The following is a 21,482-nucleotide window of genomic DNA, read 5'->3' as shown; positions in this document are numbered from 1 at the left end:
GGAAGTGACGTTGGAGGTTGCTCCGGTCCTCCAAGGGCATAGAGCTGAGTGGGGGCTATCTTGCCCTCACTCGACTTCCTGTCTAGCCATCGGCCACATCGGATTGGTTCCGGGCTTACTGACGGCTCCAGTAAGCTCGGAAATGACTGGGAAGATGCGAGAGGGAGGCACCTCTCCTGCCACCTATAATCGTGATGAGAGAGAGAGAGAGAGAGAGAGAGAGAGAGAGAGAGAGAGAGAGAGAGAGAGAGAGAGAGAGAGAGAGAGAGAGAGAGAGAGAGAGAGAGAGAGAGAGAGAGAGAGAGAGAGAGAGGAGAGAGAGAGGAGAGAGAGAGAGAGAGAGAGAGAGAGAGAGAGGAGAGAGAGAGAGAGAGAGAGAGAGAGAGAGAGAGAGAGAGAGAGAGAGAGGAGAGAGAAGAGGAGAGGAGAGAGGAGAGAGAGAGAGAGAGAGAGAGTAGAGAGAGAGAGAGAGAGAGAGAGAGAAGAGAGAGAGAGAGAGAGAGAGAGAGAGAGAGAGAGAGAGAGAGAAGAGAGAGAGAGAGAGAGAGAGAGAGATATTTAGTGTGCAACGAACTGTGCTAAGATTCAAATAGGGCCAGAGGGTTCCTAGCCTGTAAGGGGCTTTTGCTACTTAATCTTAATTTTTGTACAGAGGACAGAGGAAGATTGCCCCCAAAGTTTTGCTGTGTTCATCATCTACTGGGCATCCCATAAATCCCTTCACCCTATTCAAGTTGTTATACCCATAATAAAAATAACAAAAACAAGTTACGGGACTGACTTCTTGTGTCTGGCTGCAAGTGGAGAAACGTGTTGACTGGCTGTGCAGGGATAGGAGAGTCAGTTACCAGCAGCCCCTACGGGGGGAGTACTACTATATAGTGTGTGTGTGTGTGTGTGTGTGTGTGTGTATATATATATATATATATATATATTATACACAGTATCTCACAAAAGTGAATACACCCCTCACATTTTTGTAAATATATTATATCTTTTCATGTGACAACACTTAGAAATCACACTTTGGTACAATTGTAAAGTAGCCAGTTTACAGCTTTCACAACAGTGTAAATTTCCTGTCCCCTCAAAATAACTCAACACGCAGCCATTGATGTCTAAACAGCTGACAAAAAAAGTGAGTACACCCCTAAGTGAAAATGTCCAAATTGGGCCCAAAGTGTCAATATTGTGTGTTGCCACCATATTTTCTCTCTTGTTTCTCTTTATCACTTGGGCATGGAGTTCACCAAAGCTTCACAGGTTGCCACTGGAGTCCTCTTCCACTCCTCCATGATGACATCACAGAGCTGGTGGATGTTGGAGACCTTGCACTCCTCCACCTTCCATTTGAGGATGCCCAATAGGGTTTAGGTCTGGAGACATGCTTGGTCAGTCCATCACCTTTACCCTCAGCTTCTTTAGCAAGGCAGTGGTCTACTTGGAGGTGTGTTTGGGGTCGTTATGTTGAAATGCTGCCCTGCGGCCCAGTCTCCGAAGGGAGGGGATCATGCTCTGCTTCAGTATGTCACAGTACATGTTGGCAATCATGGTTTCCTCAAACTGTAGCTCCCAAGTGCCGGCAGCACTCATGCAGCCCAGCCCCAGACCATGACACTCCCACCACCATGCTTGACTGTAGGCAAGACGCACTTGTCTTTGTACTATTCCCCTGGTTGCCGCGACACACGCTTGACACCATCTGAACCAAATAAGTTTATCTTGGTCTTATCAGACCACATTTGGGTTTATTTCCCAAAGACAACCTCCTTGGATAGGATGCTGCGCACGTGCACCTCAACTTCTTTGGTCGACCATGGTGAGGCCTGTTCTGAGTGGAACCTGTCCTGTTAAACAGCTGTATGGTCAACAATTCTTTTTTTCAGATCCTTGGAGAGTTCTTTGCCATCAGGTGCCATGTTGAACTTTCAGTGAACAGTATCGAAGAGAGAGTGAGAGCGATAACACCAAATTTAACACACCTGCTCCCCATTCACACCTGAGACCTTGTAACACTAATGAGTCACGTGACACCGGGGAGGGAAAATGGCTAATTGGGCCCAATTTGGCCATTTTCCACATAGGGGTTGTACTCACTTTTGTTGCCAGTGGTTTAGACATTAATGGCTGTGTGTTGAGTTATTTTGAAGGGGGCGGCAAATTTACACTGTTATACAAGCTGTACACTCACTACTTTACATTGTAGAAAAGTGTAATTTCTTCAGTGTTGTCACATGAAAAGATATAATAAAATATTTACAAAAATGTGAGGGGTGTACGTGTGTGTGTGTGTGTGTATATATATATTATATATATATATATATATATATATATATATATATGTGTCTCTCTGTCTCTCTTCTGCTCAGTGTTAGTACATCCAGTGGGCTTCCCTGTACCACTTGCATACATGTTGCATACACATTTAATTTCATTTTCCTTTTTACATATTTTTAGTGCTAAGTGCTAGCAGTTTATTTAGCATCACTGATCCTACAGACATTACATTTTAAAATACAGCATGTAGGAAAGCTGTCAGTTACTTAGGCTGGGTTCACATCTAAGCTGCAGGCGTATGATGCGTCCCTGTTCACCATTTCAGGTCTGATTTCAGCCCGAATCTTTGGCTGAATTTGGACCTCAAATGGACCAAAAGACGTAGAGAACCCAGTGCAAATTTGCACTGGAGCCGCAGCGGACATATGTGAACCGGCTCCATAGAGAGCCGGTCACAATCTCCTGCTATTGCGAATTGGATGCCAGAATTCCGCATCCAATTTGCACTAGTGTGAACCCATCCTTATGCTGTTGTGGGTACACCATGTACTTGAAGTTAAACAAGTTACCTTAGGCTGTCAGAAAAAGCTTCTATTCCATACTTGGATAAGCAGTAACCACCTCCACATAGTGTTACCCTTCCTGCAATACTAGATACATTGACAATGCGTCCTTGGGATTTTCTGATAAGAGGAAGCAAGTTGATTGTAACATCTACCATTCCCAAGAGATTGACTTCCAGTACCTTGCGAAAACCTTCCCTAGTCAACCATTCATTGGGGGCCATAGGAATTACAATTCCAGCATTATTCACTAGCCCCCAAAGACCTGCCAAGAGGAAAGAGAAGAGTAGAATACAGTGTGATTAAAAATTGAATTCCAGAAAGATTAGAGTAGCCTTATTGCTTCTCTTCTAAAAATACATTTTTTAATACTTTTTTTTTTTTTTTTTTTTTTTTTTTACACCTTTCTACGCACTCCTCCAAACTATTCATAAAGGTGGATTTAAAAAAAAAAAAAAGTAAAATACTTATGGGGCAAGGCACTACTGATTTACATTTCAAATGGGTTCATAAAGTTGTCAGGTATTCCATGTGTATACATTTATTTTGTTCTCTGAATATGATCTTAACATTTTTTTAAATTTTTGATGTTACCCTTAGTTAATGAACACATGTAAATACATGACACAAAGAATAAAGTTAGTAAAACTCAACCTTCCCAGTTCTGGGAATGTGTGTGGAAATTCATATTTCTGTGTGTGTTCCAGGTGTGAATGGGGCCTGATGTGTACATCTCTATACAAAATGTACTATTTTACTACCAAAAGTGGTATGATGCACTAAACTTTTTTTATCCAACCTTTTATATTACTGTATTTGTTATTTTGAAATGCCAAAACAGAAAACAGAACAAGAGAGGTAAAAAAAAAAAAATACACTTGTGTGGTTTAGCCAATCATTTTCTTCATATTAGATATTTGTGGTCCATGGAACCGGACCTGTGACAGGGACGTGTTCTTTTCCTACATTCTGTGTTCTAAAAGGTGTCCCTTTTTATCATTTCAGAATGTTGGGAAGTATGGAATAGGACTATAGGTAATGCATCATATTTTTAGATTTTATTGGGACAAGTATGAATGTGTAATTTTTTCATGAAAGTGCAGTTATACATTATCATAACATTAGCAAACATATTTTCCTCCATTGGGTAAAGTGGAGGGGTTTTTCATTATCTGCATATTACCAGGGAACAAGTTGCAATACATGGATAAACATTATTTTTTATCATGTGCACATTGGTTTGATCCATTCACCAACCAGTTGCATGAAGTATCTGGGATGTGCTTAACAGATGCACCATAATCAATTTATATAGCTGGTTGCATGCAACCAATCCTGGTTGAATTTAGAGTAGATATCAATGGTCGCTTGTGATAGGATAGAAGAATACCCCAAAACAAGGCAAAATTTGTAAAATGCAGCAGAACACAAGTGTGAAGCCAGTCTCAAAGCAATCACATCAAAATCCACCCTTCAGGTATATTTAGCAAAAGTTAAATCCACATCTCCCCTTTTTTTTATTTTTTATTTTTTTTTAATAAATTCTTTACCATCGCCACCATTACATCTGTATCTGCTTTTTATTTTAACTACTGGGGAACACTTTTTTTTTAATCTTTTTTTTTTTTTTTTTTTTTTTAAGCCTGGAATTCTACTATAAATAAAATAGTGTATCTGAGCCTTTGTCCACAGTCAAACTTAAAGAGTTTGTTAACTCAAAATTTCATATTTCTGATATAGACCTGCTGTACCATGTACTTGTATGAGAAAGTATCCTGTTCTCTTTGTATGCTTCCTTTATGTAAAATCCCTGGTGTTCCTGACAGTCCCTCTGCTTTCCTATTAAAAACTGACCATACTAAGCAGAAGAACCCCATGGTCAGTTCTCTAGCCATGCTGAGAACTCAGCCTGCTCTCCTCCAATGATCAGATTTGTCCTGACACGCCCAGCCATTCACTGGGAAGCTCAGTATGCTGCTGCTTCTCCTCCCCCCAGCTCTTTTGCAGCTGAGAACAGAGAGAATGTGATCATTTATAATGTATTTTTATATCTATACAAAAATGTTTGGGTTGTTTACAAGGTGATCGCTTACAATCACTTTAAAGGACATAAGCTAAGCAACAAAAATTATAAAACAAAAATTCTTGATTTGCAGTTTACCAGTCCTTAGATGTGTTGGCTGCATTAGTTTTATTATTGTTTACTTTCACCTTCTGCAATAAAGAGCTTGTCTGCTCTCCGTTTGTGACAGTGAAACGTTAGTTCCCCTTTAGGAAAAGCAAAAAGGAATAAATTGTACTTTCTGAAAAAATACAGTTCTAATTTAATTTTGTAAATCAGCTTTTCTTAACAACAAGAGACACTCAGCTTCCAGAAGGCTGTGTATACCTAACTTAAAGCTACCTTGACTTGGAGCATGTTATATGTTACACCCTAAATACTGGTGCAATGTGTAATATTCTCCAAAAGTGAACTTATCCTTTAACCGATTGCCGACCAGCCGCTGTCATTTTACTGAGGCAGGTCAGCATGATCCTGCGAGCCGACGGGATAGCAGGCACAGCAGGGGTGCCGATGCTTGTGGCCGACGGTCGCGATGACCACCGGCCACGAGTGATCCCGGGCACAAGAGGCAGAACTGGGACGTGTGTGTGTGTGTGTGTGTGTGTGTGTGTGTGTGTGTGTGTGTGTGTGTGTGTGTGTGTGTGTGTGTGTGTGTGTGTGTGTGTGTGTGTGTGTGTGTGTGTAAGCACACAAATCCCTGTCCTGTTCAGAGAGGCATGACAGATCGCAGATAGCTAGGAATCACGATCCGTCACTTCCTCTAGGTCAGTCCCCTCCCCCTACAGTTAGAAACACACACAGTGAACACAGTTAACCCCTTGCTCGCCCCCTAGTGTTAACCTCTTCCCTGCCAGTGACATTTTTACAGCAATCAGTGCATTTTTATAGCACTGACCGCTGTATAAATGCCAATGGTCCCAAAAATATGTCAAAAGTGTAAGATGTGTCCGCCATAATGTTGCAGTCCCGATAAAAATCACAATCGCCGCCATTACTAGTAAAAATAATAATAATAATGCTTTAAATCTATCCCCTATTTTGTAGACGCTATAACTTTTGCGCAAACCACTCAATATACGATTATTGCGATTTTTTTTTTTTTTTACCAAAAATATGTGGAAGAATACATATTGGCCTAAACTGAGAAAAAATTTGTTTTGTTTTTTAAAAAAAAAAGGGGGGGGGGGGATATTTATTATAGCAAAAAGTATAAAATATTGTGGGTTTTTTTTCCAAGATTGTCGCTCCTTTTTTTGTTTATAGCGCAAAAAATAAAAACCGCAGAGGCGATCAAATGCCACCAAAAGAAAGCTCTATTTGTGGGAAAAAACGGATGTCAATTTTGTTTGGTTGCAGCGTTGCAAGACTGCGCAATTGTCAGTTGAAGCGACGCAGTGCCGAATCACAAAAAATGGCCCGGTCATTCAGCAGCCAAAACTTCCGGGCTGAAGTGGTTAAAACATTTTTTTTTTTTTTGGTTTATTTGCTCTAAGATATACAAAAGTAAAAACCTGACTTCAATTGTTTCTTTTATTATGTACTGTTCAGTTTGTAGATGTTCTTTACCTTTAAAAAAAATATTCTGCTTATTTTAATTTGTATGTTAAAAAAATCAAAACAAAAATACATAATTAAATTCATAACATATATGTTAAATTCTTACCCTTATCTGCAACAATGCCATTGACCCAGGTTGCAGCAGAACTAACACTTTGGCTGTCTGAAACATCCAAAATCACAGTTTGTAATCTGCTGGAACATTCTTTCTTTAACTCACTAGCTCCTGTGTTTGTCAGACAAGCCGCCAGAACCTTCATTCCGCGATTATCCAGCTGTTTTGCCAGCTTATTCCCAAATCCTGAATCACATCCAGTGATGAAGACGTATTTGCCTGTAATAATCTCCAGTATCTGGCTCTGTCTGTACCATCTGTAAAGGAGGAGCAGACCCAGCACCACCAGCAGAGGAAGCCACATTTTCTCTAACATGGTAGATAAAGAGTGAATTTTAAGTTAAAGAGGAACATTACCTTATATAAAACAATTGCAACAAAAGCACTTTAGATTTGTATAGTCATGGTAATCCACAAAACAGATACTTATGGATAATTGCAGACTTCTTCTGAGGGGGAAAAATGCCCTTTCCCTTAAGATCCAGCTGCTCAAAGACAAGGTTTCCTAGGAAGGCACTGGGGGTGTAGCCTTCCCAGGATTCAGCTGTGAGGTCAGGGCTACTTCACCAGTGCCTCACTCACCTTGGAAGTGAAAAATCTGTTTTTGTAAGTAAAAGCAAAAAGTGTCTCTTAAACTAATGAATATAAGATGATTTCATATCAGCATGCTGATGTGATTTTTAGTGAAAGAGGGCAAAGGTCTGCTTTAAACCTCAGGATGTTTGTTACATAGTTACATATAGTTACAAGAAAAAGACAATTCCATAGCTCAACTCACCAACCAGTCTGCTGACCAACCAAATTTACCTGTCTAACCGTATGTTAAAGGCAGGGGTTTAGTTAGCACACATTTGCAAACGCATGTGAAAGCTGCAAGGCCTCGTCAAGGCACCCTGTATTACTTGCAGTCCTAACACTAAATTTATAAGTGTCTCCACAGTGGAAGCACATGCATTGAATGGATAGGTGTGAGACAGGTGAGCCAGGAGGCCGCCCTAGCCCCCTTAAAGGGACAGGACACACACTGGACACCCAGCAAAAGCAGCAGAGGCGTCCAGTGTGTCCCCGACCCAAATATACAAACTGTAACAAGACACTGGTCACCGCCCACACCCATAACTGGCCTTCACAGTAAGGAGCACATGGAGGGCATATACATACAAGAAAAAGACAATTCCATAGCTCAACTCACCAACCAGTCTGCTGACCAACCAAATTTACCTGTCTAACCGTATGTTAACCACTTGCCGACCGCCGCACGACTATATACGTCGACAGAGCGGCACGGGCAGGCAAAAGGACGTATATGTACGTCCTTGCCTGCCCGCGGGTGGGGGGTCCGATCGGACCCCCCCCCGGTGCCTGCGGCGGTCGGCAAATCTCCCCCGGCGATCGGAGGTGAGGGGGAGGCCATCCATTCGTGGCCCCCCCCCTCGCGATCGCTCTCAGCCAATGGGATCATTTCCCTGCCTCTGTATTGTACACAGAGGCAGAGGAAATGATGTCATCTCTCCTCGGCTCGGTATTTTCCGTTCCGGGCCGAGGAGAGAAGACTGCAATGTAAGTGCACCAACACACCACACACAGTAGAACATGCCAGGCACACTAAACACCCCGATCCCCCCCCAATCACCCCCCCCCCCCCCTGTCACAAACTGACACCAGCAGGTTTTTTTTTTTTTTTTTTTTTTTCTGATTACTGTATTGGTGTCAGTTTGTGACAGTTACAGTGTCAGGGCAGTGAGTGTTAGGCCCCCTGTAGGTCTAGGGTACCCCCCTAACCCCCCCTAATAAAGTTTTAACCCCTTGAACACCCCCTGTCACCAGTGTCGCTAAGCGATCATTTTTCTGATCGCTGTATTAGTGTCGCTGGTGATGCTAGTTAGGGACGTAAATATTTAGGTTCGCCGTCAGAGTTTTATAGCGACAGGGACCCCCATATACTATCTAATAAATGTTTTAACCCCTTGATTGCCCCCTAGTTAACCCTTTCACCACTGATCACTGTATAACCGTTACGGGTGACGCTGGTTAGTTTGTTTATTTTTTATAGTGTCAGGGAACCCGCCGTTTATTACCGAATAAAGATTTAGCCCCCTGATCGCCCGGCGGTGATATGCGTCGCCCCAGGCAGGGTCAGATTAGCGCCAGTACCGCTAACACCCACGCACGCAGCATACGCCTCCCTTAGTGGTATAGTATCTGATCGCATCAATATCTGATCCGATCAGATCTATACTGGCGTCCCCAGCAGTTTAGGGTTCCCAAAAACACAGTGTTAGCGGGATCAGCCCAGATACCTGCTAGCACCTGCGTTTTGCCCCTCCGCCCAGCTCGGCCCAGCCCACCCAAGTGCAGTATCGATCGATCACTGTCACTTACAAAACACTAAACGCATAACTGCAGCGTTCGCTGAGTCAGGCCTGATCCCTGCGATCGCTAACAGTTTTTTTGGTAGCATTTTGGTGAAATGGCAAGCACCAGCCCCAGGCAGCGTCAGGTTAGTGCCAGTACCGCTAACACCCACGCACCGTACACCTCCCTTAGTGGTATAGTATCTGAACGCATCAATATCTGATCCGATCAGATCTATACTAGCGTCCCCAGCAGTTTAGGGTTCCCACAAACGCAGTGTTAGCGGGATCAGCCCAGATACCTGCTAGCAACTGCGTTTTACCCCTCCGCCCGGCCCAGCCCAGCCCACCCAAGTGCAGTATCGATCGATCACTGTCACTTACAAAACACTAAACGCATAACTGCAGCGTTCGCAGAGTCAGGCCTGATCCCTGCGATCGCTAACAGTTTTTTTTGTAGCGTTTTGGTGAACTGGCAAGCACCAGCCCCAGGCAGCGTCAGGTTAGTGCCAGTAGCGCTAACACCCACGCACGCACTGTACACCTCCCTTAGTGGTATAGTATCTGAACTGATCAATATCTGATCCGATCAGATCTATACTGGCGTCCCCAGCAGTTTAGGGTTCCCAAAAACGCAGTGTTAGCGGGATCAGCCCAGATACCTGCTAGCACCTGTGTTTTGCCCCTCCGCCCGGCCCAGCCCAGCCCACCCAAGTGCAGTATCGATCGATCACTGTCACTTACAAAACACTAAATGCATAACTGCAGCGTTCGCAGAGTCAGGCCTGATCCCTGCGATCGTTAACAGTTTTTTTGGTAGCGTTTTGGTGAACTGGCAAGCGCCAGCGGCCTAGTACACCCCGGTCGTAGTCAAACCAGCACTGCAGTAACACTTGGTGACGTGGCGAGTCCCATAAGTGCAGTTCAAGCTGGTGAGGTGGCAAGCACAAGTAGTGTCCCGCTGCCACCAAAAAGACAAACACAGGCCCGTCGTGCCCATAATGCCCTTCCTGCTGCATTCGCCAATCCTAATTGGGAACCCACCACTTCTGCAGCGCCCGTACTTCCCCCATTCACATCCCCAACCAAATGCAGTCGGCTGCATGAGAGGCATTTTTATGTCCTCCCGAGTACCCCTACCCAGCGAACCCCCCCAAAAAAGATGTTGTGTCTGCAGCAAGCGCGGATATAGGCGTGACACCCTCTATTATTGTCCCTCCTGTCCTGACAATCCTGGTCTTTGTATTGGTGAATGTTTTGAACGCTACCATTCACTAGCTGAGTATTAGCGTAGGGTACAGCATTGCACAGACTAGGACACACTTTCACAGGGTCTCCCAAGATGCCATCGCATTTTGAGAGACCCGAACCTGGAACCGGTTACAGTTATAAAAGTTACAGTTACAAAAAAAGTGAAAAAAAAAAAAAAAAAACACAAACAAAAATATAAAATAAAAAATAATAGTTGTCGTTTTATTGTTCTCTCTCTATTCTCTCTCTCTCTATTCTCTCTATTGTTCTGCTCTTTTTTACTGTATTCTATTCTGCAATGTTTTATTGTTATTATGTTTTATCATGTTTGCTTTTCAGGTCTGCAATTTTTTATACTTTACCGTTTACTGTGCTTTATTGTTAACCATATTTTTGTCTGAGTACAGCATTCACGACTTTGAGTGGTTATACCAGAATGATGCTTGCAGGTTTAGGTATCATCTTGGTATCATTCTTTTCAGCCAGCGGTCGGCTTTCATGTAGAAGCAATCCTAGCGGCTAATTAGCCTCTAGACTGCTTTTACAAGCAGTGGGAGAGAATGCCCCCCCCCCCCCACCGTCTTCCGTGTTTTTCTCTGGCTCTCCTGTCTCAACAGGGAACCTGAGAATGCAGCCGGTGATTCAGCCAGCTGACCATAGACCTGATCAGAGACCAGAGTGGCTCCAAACATCTCTATGGCCTAAGAAACAGGAAGCTACGAGCATTTTATGACTTAGATTTCGCCGGATGTAAATAGCGCCATTGGGAAATTGGGGAAGCATTTTATCACACCGATCTTGGTGTGGTCAGATGCTTTGAGGGCAGAGGAGAAATCTAGGGTCTAATAGACCCCAATTTTTTCAAAAAAGAGTACCTGTCACTACCTATTGCTATCATAGGGGATATTTACATTCCCTGAGATAACAATAAAAATGATTAAAAAAAAAAAAAATGAAAGGAACAGTTTTAAAATAAGATAAAAAAGCAAAAAAATAATAAAGAAAAAAAAAAAAAAAAAAAAAAAGCACCCCTGTCCCCCCTGCTCTCGCGCTAAGGCGAACGCAAGCGTCGGTCTGGCGTCAAATGTAAACAGCAATTGCACCATGCATGTGAGGTATCACCGCGACGGTCAGATCGAGGGCAGTAATTTTAGCAGTAGACCTCCTCTGTAAATCTAAAGTGGTAACCTGTAAAGGCTTTTAAAGGCTTTTAAAAATGTATTTATTTTGTTGTCACTGCACGTTTGTGCACAGTTGTAAAGCATGTCATGTTTGGTATCCATGTACTCGGCCTAAGATCATCTTTTTTATTTCATCAAACATTTGGGCAATATAGTGTGTTTTAGTGCATTAAAATGTAAAAAAGTGTGTTTTTTCCCCAAAAAATGCGTTTGAAAAATCGCTGCGCAAATACTGTGTGAAAAAAAAAAATTAAACACCCACCATTTTAATCTGTAGGGCATTTGCTTTAAAAAAATATATAATGTGTGGGGGTTCAAAGTAATTTTCTTGCAAAAAAAAATAATTTTTTCATGTAATCAAAAAGTGTCAGAAAGGGCTTTGTCTTCAAGTGGTTAGAAGAGTGGGTGATGTGTGACATAAGCTTCTAAATGTTGTGCATAAAATGCCAGGACAGTTCAAACCCCCCCAAATGACCCCATTTTGGAAAGTAGACACCCCAAGCTATTTGCTGAGAGGCATGTCGAGTCCATGGAATATTTTATATTGTGACACAAGTTGCGGGAAAGAGACAAATTATTATTATTTTTTTTTTTTTTTGCACAAAGTTGTCACTAAATGATATATTGCTCAAACATGCCATGGGAATATGTGAAATTACACCCCAAAATACATTCTGTTGCTTCTCCTGAGTACGGGGATACCACATGTGTGAGACTTTTTGGGAGCCTAGCCACGTATGGGACCCCGAAAACCAAGCACCGCCTTCAGGCTTTCTAAGGGCGTAAATTTTTGATTTCACTCTTCACTGCCTATCACAGTCTCGGAGGCCATGGAATGCCCAGGTGGCACAAACCCCCCCCCAAATGACCCCATTTTGGAAAGTAGACACCCCAAGCTATTTGCTGAGAGGTATAGTGAGTATTTTGCAGACCTCACTTTTTGTCACAAAGTTTTGAAAATTAAAAAAAGAAAAAAAAAATTTTTTTTTTTGTCTTTCTTCATTTTCAAAAACAAATGAGAGCTGCAAAATACTCACCATGCCTCTCAGCAAATAGCTTGGGGTGTCTACTTTCCAAAATGGGGTCATTTGGGGGGGTTTTGTGCCACCTGGGCATTCCATGGCCTCCGAAACTGTGATAGGCAGTGAAGAGTGAAATCAAAAATGTACACCCTTAGAAATCCTGAAGGCGGTGATTGGTTTTCGGGGTCCCGTACGCGGCTAGGCTCCCAAAAAGTCCCACACATGTGGTATCCCCATACTCAGGAGAAGCAGCTAAATGTATTTTGGGGTCCAATTCCACATATGCCCATGACCTGTGTGAGCAATATATCATTTAGTGACAACTTTGTGCAAAAAAAAAAAAAAAAAAAAAATAAATTGTCACTTTCCCGCAACTTGTGTCAAAATATAAAATATTCCATGGACTCAACATGCCTCTCAGCAAATAGCTTGGGGTGTCTACTTTCCAAAATGGGGTCATTTGGGGGGGGTTTGTGCCATCTGGGCATTTTATGGCCTTCAAAACTGTGATAGGTAGTGAGGAGTAAAATCAAAAATGTACGCCCTTAGAAATCCTGAAGGCAGTGATTGGTTTTCGGGGCCCCGTATGCGGCTAGGCTCCCAAAAAGTCCCACACATGTGGTATCCCCATACTCAGGAGAAGCAGCTAAATGTATTTTGGGGTGCAATTCCACATAGGCCCATGGCCTGTGTGAGCAATATATCATTTAGTGACAACTTTTTGTAATTTTGTTTTTTTTTTTTTTTTTTTTTCATTATTCAATCACTTGGGACAAAAAAAATGAATATTCAATGGGCTCAACATGCCTCTCAGCAATTTCCTTGGGGTGTCTACTTTCCAAAATGGGGTCATTTGTGGGGGTTTTGTACTGCCCTGTCATTTTAGCACCTCAAGAAATGACATAGGCAGTCATAAATTAAAGACTGTGTAAATTCCAGAAAATGTACCCTAGTTTGTAGGCGCTATAACTTTTGCGCAAACCAATAAATATACACTTATTGACATTTTTTTTACCAAAGACATGTGGCCAAATACATTTTGGCCTAAATGTATGACTAAAATTGAGTTTATTGGATTTTTTTTAGAACAAAAAGTAGAAAATATCATTTTTTTTCAAAATTTTCGGTCTTTTTCCGTGTATAGCGCAAAAAATAAAAACGGCAGAGGTGATCAAATACCATCAAAAGAAAGCTCTATTTGTGGGAAGAAAAGGACGCAAATTTCGTTTGGTTACAGCATTGCATGACCGCGCAATTAGCAGTTAAAGCGACGCAGTGCCAAATTGTAAAAAGTGCTCTGGTCAGGAAGGGGGTAAATCCTTCCGGGGCTGAAGTGGTTAAAGGCAGGGGTTTAGTTAGCACACATTTGCAAACGCATGTGAAAGTTACTGTACTTAGGTGGAAAAAAAGACATAAGTCCATCTAGTTCAACCAATACGTGTATGGCTATAGCATTAAAGTAATATTACACATATTATAACTATGTCATAACTCATACAGGACAATACATGACATATCAGAAAAAAGTGTCCATGTTCTCTATATTCCTTTCACCTCCTAGCCTGCACTGGAAACATTTGGGGATTTAATCTTATTAGACACAATAGGTGACAGATGTTTTTAAAGAATAAGACTGTTGAAAATTATGTTGTACAGTGGTTAAAATATATGTAAATCCTAATAATTAGCTTCTCTTGTTTGCTTCCTTTCGGTCTATTAAAGGCATTACAAACCTTCACCTGTACAAGATGTGCATTGATCATATAGTTGATTGGTGTCATTTGTTGCCCTGTACTCACAGCCTATAGCAGTCAATTTTCACATTCCTGTGTCAGAAGTTTCTGTTTAAACATGAGGCATGCCTCTTGGCACTACACAGGTATATAGTTATTAATAGCAATATCTCCAGATTATTGATGCAGCAAAGTCCAGTTGCAGGGGTCCACAATGCAGTGTCCTTTGTGTCGGAGACCAGATTAGCAGTGATGGGAAGATCCTCCAACTAATGTCCAACTAGCTTGGAATGCAGCTTCTCACCAGCAGAAACTGTGGTGTAGCACTGGATCTCAGAGTTAGCCTATCTACTCTGTCATGCAACCGGACCTCTATTTATCAGAAGAGGCCATAGGATGCCTAAGCTGGCTATAGCCTATGCTGGCTATTGAGCCCTAAGCTAAAAGGAACAGGGCTAACTAAAATGACAAGAGCTGCATATAAACTCTATTGCAATAAACAGGTTCACCTACTAATATACAGCAAGATGACCACTACACACATACAGTAGCACAGATCTAGCTATCTTGCACTGTGCATGTGAGCAAATAACAATAGGACAGAGATATGTCCGCCACAAGGATTTAGATTTACACTCAATGGGGAGCTGCAGTTAAACTATTAGAACACAGGGATACTTTCCTAATAGCCTCTGCTTTTGTCTGGGTGAAAATACAGCAGCAGTAGCAGCCCCTGTGTGTGTATAAGGCCATGTGTCTCAGTTATCTGTCTCTTTCTCTCTCTCCACTTCCTCTTTCTGGGATTTCTGACCTAGACACACAGAGACAGGAAGTGATGTGCATTAATAAGCTCTGTAAACATTAACCGCTTGCCGACCAGTGCACGACGATATACGTCAGCACAATGGCACGGCTGCGCAAATGAGCGTACAGGTACATCCCCTTTAAGACGTGGCATTGTGGGCGCGTATGTGCCCGCCGCGTGCTCCGTTACCGTGCCCGCGGGTCCCGTGGACTCTATGTCCGCCGGTGTCCCACGATCGTGTCACGGAGCGGCAGAACAGGGCATTTCCCCATTCTGCCTAGTGACATGACAGAGATCTACTGCTCCATGTCATCGGGAGCAGTGATCGCTGTCATGTCCTAGGTAGCCCATCCCCCCCACAGGTAGAATCACTCTCTAGGATACACTTAACCGCTTGATTGCTCCCTAGTGTTTAACCCCTTCCCTGTCAGTGTCATTTATACAGTAATCAGTGCATTTTTATAGCACTGATTGCTGTATAAATGACAATGGCCCCAAAATAGTGTCAAGAGTGTCCGATGTGTCCGCCATAATGTCAGTCATGATAAAAATCGCAGATCGCCGCCATTACTAAGAAATTAAAAATTAATAATAAAAATGCCATAAATCTATCCCCTATTTTGTAGACTTTTGTGCAAACCAATCAATATACACTTATGCCCTGTACACATGGTCGGACTTTGTTCGGACATTTCGACAACAAAATCCTACGATTTTTTCCGACGGATGTTGGCTCAAACTTGTTTTGCGTAAACGCGGTCGCACAAAGTTGTCGGAATTTCCGATCGCCAAGAACGCGGTGACGTCAACCACGTACGACGAGACTAGAAAAGGCCAGTTCAGAACCAAGCTTGCCACCCTTTGGGCTCCTTTTGCTAATCTCGTGTTAGTAAAAGTTTGGTGAGAGACGATTCGCGCTTTTTCAGACTCGTGGCTTTCAGATCCTTTTCTGCGGTTCAGTTTGTGCTTGTGGGTTTGTATCTGCTCTTCAGTGCGTGCAAGCAAGTTCCACGTGACTTTAATTAGTCATTGTGTTCTTGTTCGTTCGTTACTGTTTTTCAGGTCGCTCTTCACAGGCATTCTGTTACTTTGTTCTGAGCAGCCGACCGTTTTCTAGCCATGTTTCATATACGTACTCCTCGTAGAGTTCGTGCTGTGCAGGGGCTTGGTGTTGGGGTCCTGACCTTGACACAAAGTCCAGTCCATGAACAGGGTGGGGAGGAGTTCATGGACCAAGAATTGGTTGCTTCAGTGTGACCAGTTCTCTCATATGCCTTTTGATCCGTGAGAATAATCCTGATGATTTCAGGAACTTTCTCAGGATGATGGACCCCGTATTTCACCGTTTGTTGGCTTAGCTGACCCCCTATATCAGCAGGCAGGATAGCTGCATGAGGCAAGCCATCACTCCGGAGCAGAGGTTGGTAGCTACCCTGCAGTACTTGGCGACGGGGAGAAGCCTGCAGGACCTCAAGCTCTCGACAGGCATCTCCCCCCAGGCTCTGGGTATCATTATCCCAGAGACCTGTTCTGCCATCATTCAGGTCCTGCAGAAGGAGTATATGAAGGTAAGATTTTTATCCTTTAATATCACATTTTATTGTATTTAATGTTTGCTAAGATATTGTATTTCTTTCCTCATTCCCTAATTACCATGAATGTAATATGCTGTGAATGTCCCCTTTGTCCTCATGCATGCTAGATTTTTATGTAATTATTTTTTTAGTCCTTCATACATATCTGCCTTCACTTACCTCCCCAACATGCTCTCCTGCCCCTATATTCACCTCATGTAGTCCCTTAACAATGTATTTTATCAGCTCCATAGTAGTGCTTTACCCCGAACACCCCTAAAATGTTTAGAAATGTGATTTGTGCTTTAAATTCAGGCAGAGTGCCAGAGGCTTTTTTTGTAGTGTCCCCAAATCATTTTTCTAAACCCTCCCTCCCCCCAACTGCTAAGTCAGCTGATCCCAATTCTCTATCTATCCTCAGTCATCTATCTGCTGACTTTGCCAAACCCATACACACTATACCCATCTCTCTACTGGTCAGATTTATGGATGTATTCCCCAAAGCATGAAGTGCAAGGGCCTGCCTGTATACTTTCCAATGGTACTGTTTAAAGTTTTTGTATTCTATTATTATCTTGATAGGTAATAGCAGAAAATCCAAATGTCCTCAAATGTGTACAGTGTGTATTTATATTTTTGTATTATGACACTTCTTACCTGTCCAGTGGGCTGCCAATAGTGTAACTAAGGAGGGGCTGTTCCAAGTAATACCCTGTGTTTAGGCATTCATCTCTCAATGAAGTGAAGAGGGTTACCTGTCCAAGATCCCCCCCCCCCATAATGTTAGAAATGGCCCATGAGGGGGGGGGATATGATAGGTGTACCTTATACTTTGGTGTTAATTTCCCCTTAATAAATGCTATCTGGAGGTTGTCCAAGAATGTTTGTGCCTAATCTGCTTACCATGTTTATGTGCAAAAATAGTAATTTATTTTTGTTTTCCTCAACAGTTTCCTTCCACGCCACAGGAATGGCAGACTGTGGCCTCCCACTTTGCCCAGCCGTGGGACTTTCCGAACTGCTGAGGGGCAATTGATGTGAAACACGTCCACATCGTCCCACCACCCAACTCGGGTCATACTATTTCAACTATAAGGGGTTCAATAGTATTGTGATGTTGGCGGTGGTGTCGGCTAATTACGACTTCTTGTATGTGGACGTGGGGAAGAATGGCCGGATGTCCGATGGTGGAGTCATCGCCCAGACGGAGTTCTACAGGCATCTCCAGAATGGCAGCTTGGACTTGCCACCTCCAGAGGACAATGTGGAAGGACTCCCATTCGTCTTCGTTGCGGATGAAGCATTTGCGCTGGGGGATCATCTTATGCGGCCATTCCCGATGAGGACCCTCACCCCGGAACAGAGGGTTTTTAATTACCGGCTGGCCAGAGCCAGAAGAGTGATGGAGAACACATTTGGAATCATGGCCAGCCGGTTCCGCCTATTTATGACACCCATCCATATGGCGGAGTATAAACTTATTCATCTAATCCTGGCGTGCTGTGTTCTACATAACTTTTTACGCCAACATTCTGCCAACTATGCTGGCTCAGTTGGGCCTGAGGCTGGAATTCTACATGATACAACCCTGACGGCACTTGAAAGTGGCCGTCCTGGCTTGCCCTCCCTGAGTGCCCGTGATGTCCGGTTAAGATACCTTGAGTTCTTTGCGGGTAGGGGGGCCATCAATATGCCAGACAATTTGTGAAGCATTTATCAAAAAAAAATAAAAAATCTTTGGTGACATTTACTGCTTGTGTTTGGTTTTAGCTGACCCTGACAGAAATGTGGGGAGTCCTGAAAATGGCGTGATTGTGTAACCTTATACAAAGCACTGTTGGGTGTTATTTACTAAAGGCGTAGACACTTTTTATACTACAAGTGCACTTGAAACTGCACTGAAACTGCACTTGTAGTGCAAAGAGGATTTGCCCTTAGGAAATAACCCCCATTTTCACAGAAAACAGCAATTACATCACCACAAAAGTGTTGTAGCGTTGAGACAATAATCCACACATTCTTGATTAACAAACATTTTAATACCTGCACAATCACATGTGCATTTAGAAAAGGTTTTTAAAACAAACCAACATGTTTGTTGTATAACAAATTTTGGGGTGGCATTATCAAAAATAGAAATGTCCATTTACGATAAAACAGGCCTGCGTAAAACCAACAAGAAAGACAAAAATCTTGAACTTACAAAGTTCACATATGGTAAAACTTGAAGGCAATATCAGACATGAGTATTTAGGAACTGTGTTTGATATTGCGTTCAGATGGGGTGAAGTCACCCCTTGAAAAGCCAAATTTGGAAGATGCACACCAATTTACGAATGTCAACATGTGCTAGCTGCCATCACGGGGGATCAGGGGACGTGTTTTGTGGGAGCAACCCCTTCCTCACTGCTACTTTATTATTGAGGAAGGGATTGCACCCCCAAAATGCATCCATTGATCTCCCGTGATGGCAGATAGCACATGTTGGCACACTGTGTGCATCCTCCAAATTTGGCTTTTCGAAACATCGCTTAAAAATTTTTAAGATTGTAGCACACAATAAAAGAAAGTGATTTTGTGGGGTTTTAAATTCGCCCCAAAACATCAATGATGTTATTATTTTTTTTGAATAACATCATTGATTTTTTTTCTTGAGGTTTTCCAATTCTAAATTACACCCCATGATCTCCCCGATCAGGATCTGGGCACTTTCTGATGTGAAAGGATCTCGATCCATAACATCACGATCACCTAAAAAAGAGAGAAACCAAACAAAAACAGGTATCAAAATTCTGCCGGCATACATCTCTTACCTGAGTCTGTGGTCGCAGACACTCACCTGTTGTGGTGCCAATTTCCACCACATCTTCTTCCTCCTCCTCCTGCTCAGCTTGTGTTTGGGGTATTTCCCCTTCTTCCAGAGGTGGGGGGTCTCTGGTCTCCTCAGATGAGGGGTGTCCTCCGAGTCTTTTCTCCCCTATGTAAAACAAAAATGGTATAATTAGCACACAGATATTTGATGGCAGAACTATAAATAGGAAACATTGCTTGGAAGTGGGGTACAATTGTGAATTTTAGCAGAGTTCCAAGATGTAGCTTTTTTAGTGTCCTTTGTCAAGCTGCAATACTTTACCTGTTTTGTACAAGCTTCACAGATGGAGCCCCCCCTATAGTATACACTGGAGCACCTGTGTGCCCCCCTAATAAAAATGGTGTTCTTGTGTCCCACACTAGTGCTTCAGTGTCCAGATGTGAAAACAGCTGCTGAGTGTCCTCTCCTTACACAGAATCTAGTTTGCATTTCATTCTAGTAACAAAGCCATCTACACAACCAAATATTTTTCATACAAGTAGGCCCTAAAAAATGTAGGAAAATGCATATGGCCTAAACAATGGTGTTTTAGAGGCCGAAATAAAAATGTTTGATACGAACGAATAATGGGCCCATGAACATTAAAATTGCCATTTTAAACTGTACAACAATTAAGAAAAGCATATGGAGCAGCACAAACATAATAAAGACAAAAAGAATAGGAACACAGCACAACTACTTTTTTGCAGCACTCTCCGGATCTTTCTGTACTGCTCGGGTTCTCTTAATTTCAGGTCCGACCACCGCTTCCTGGGCTGATCTTTCGATCGTCCTACCCCGAAATTCCGGTGCAGACTTTTGACCACTTTCGCAATGATCTTGGCCTTTCTGATATTGGGGTTGGGGTAAGGTCCATACTTTCCATCATAGTCGGTCTTCTTCAGGATGTCCACCATCTTCAACATCTCCCCAAAGGACATACAGTATTTGTGGCCTTAAATCTTCTCCTTCTGGATCGGGATGTGTCCAGATCCGGGCTTTCCTCCTCCTCCTCCTCGTTCCTGTAATTAGCACGCACCTGCTGTGTATCTGCCATGTGCTCTTCGCCCACTGAGCAGAACGAAAAGGAGCGGGGAATAGACTAGAAAGAACGTCAGGGGCGGGCGGAGTTACACGCATGCGCAGTGTGTATAAAGCGTACCACACGTGCGTGTTACGTACGATCTGTGAGCGGAGGAAGGAGCATTGGAGTCACCGAACAAAGGTAAGAGACATACTTGTGCCTATACTGCTTCTACATTGAGGCCTATATTGTAACAAGATTAGGAGAGTTTGGATGGATATGGATATCTTTCAAGATAATGACTTCATGGCAATATTCATTGAAATGTTCAGGGAGCTGCCTTGTCTGTGGGAGATCAACCACCCACATTATAGGAACCAAACAAAGAGGAAGGCAGCGCTGGATCAATTGTTGGAAATTGTGAAGCAGGTGATCCCCACGGCAGACATCACATATTTGAAGATCCTAATTAATGACCTGAGGAGCACATATGTAAGGGAACGCCAGAAAGTCCAGGATTCGCAGAGATCCGGAGCAGCAGATGACATCTACATCCCCAGGATGTGGTACTATGACAGGCTGCATTTTCTCTCAGGCCAGACTGAACCCAGGTCATCACTCTCCAGTCTTCCTTCCACGCTTCCTTCCCCCCCGGCTGAGGCTTCTGACGCCCAACCTGGGCCTTCCAGACAGCAACATGTGGAGGAGCCCAGATTGAGCCAGGTATAGCATTCCTCTAAATATTGCTGGTTGTACAATCAATGATGTTAACTAGGTGTTAGTTTGGAGTACTAATTTATGATTCTGATTGATGATGCAAAAACTAAAACCATGTCCCTTTTTCATACACAGGGAAGTCTCAGCCAGGAGGTGGCCGGGTCGAGCAGGCTGCCTGATCTGCAGGTCCCTCCCCTACACCTGGAAAGAGAAAGTGGCAGGAGGAGGAGTGCCCTAGAGGAGGCTGCCATAGACCTCTTTTGGAGGGCTATTGAGGCCCTGGGAGCACCACACACCGTGGAGGATGACTTCGCTGCCATCATTGCCTGTAAAATGCAGAGGATGGAGGAGGGACAACAACTCATGTGTGAGTCCTTAATGTTGGAGGCCCTC

The 21,482-nt window shown here is 43.1% G+C and overlaps 1 protein-coding gene across 4 annotated transcripts in view; it reads right to left on the bottom strand.

Moving 5' to 3' along the window:
- The window catches only part of LOC141127438 (retinol dehydrogenase 16-like), a 198,537-nt gene that overhangs the window by 23,817 nt on the left and 153,238 nt on the right, over nt 1-21,482 (bottom strand). For all 4 annotated transcript variants that reach the window (XM_073613868.1, XM_073613872.1, XM_073613869.1 and 1 more), the window contains 2 exons: nt 6,569-6,886; nt 2,847-3,105 (listed from right to left, as the gene is read on the bottom strand). In XM_073613868.1, the coding sequence (XP_073469969.1) occupies nt 2,847-3,105; nt 6,569-6,886 (577 nt within the window). The remainder of the gene's footprint in view (nt 1-2,846; nt 3,106-6,568; nt 6,887-21,482) is intronic.

Source organism: Aquarana catesbeiana, linkage group LG02 (genome assembly GCF_042186555.1).
Source record: "Aquarana catesbeiana isolate 2022-GZ linkage group LG02, ASM4218655v1, whole genome shotgun sequence".
NCBI classification, from domain to species: Eukaryota; Metazoa; Chordata; class Amphibia; order Anura; family Ranidae; genus Aquarana; species Aquarana catesbeiana.
This window is presented reverse-complemented; position numbering and strand designations above follow the sequence as displayed.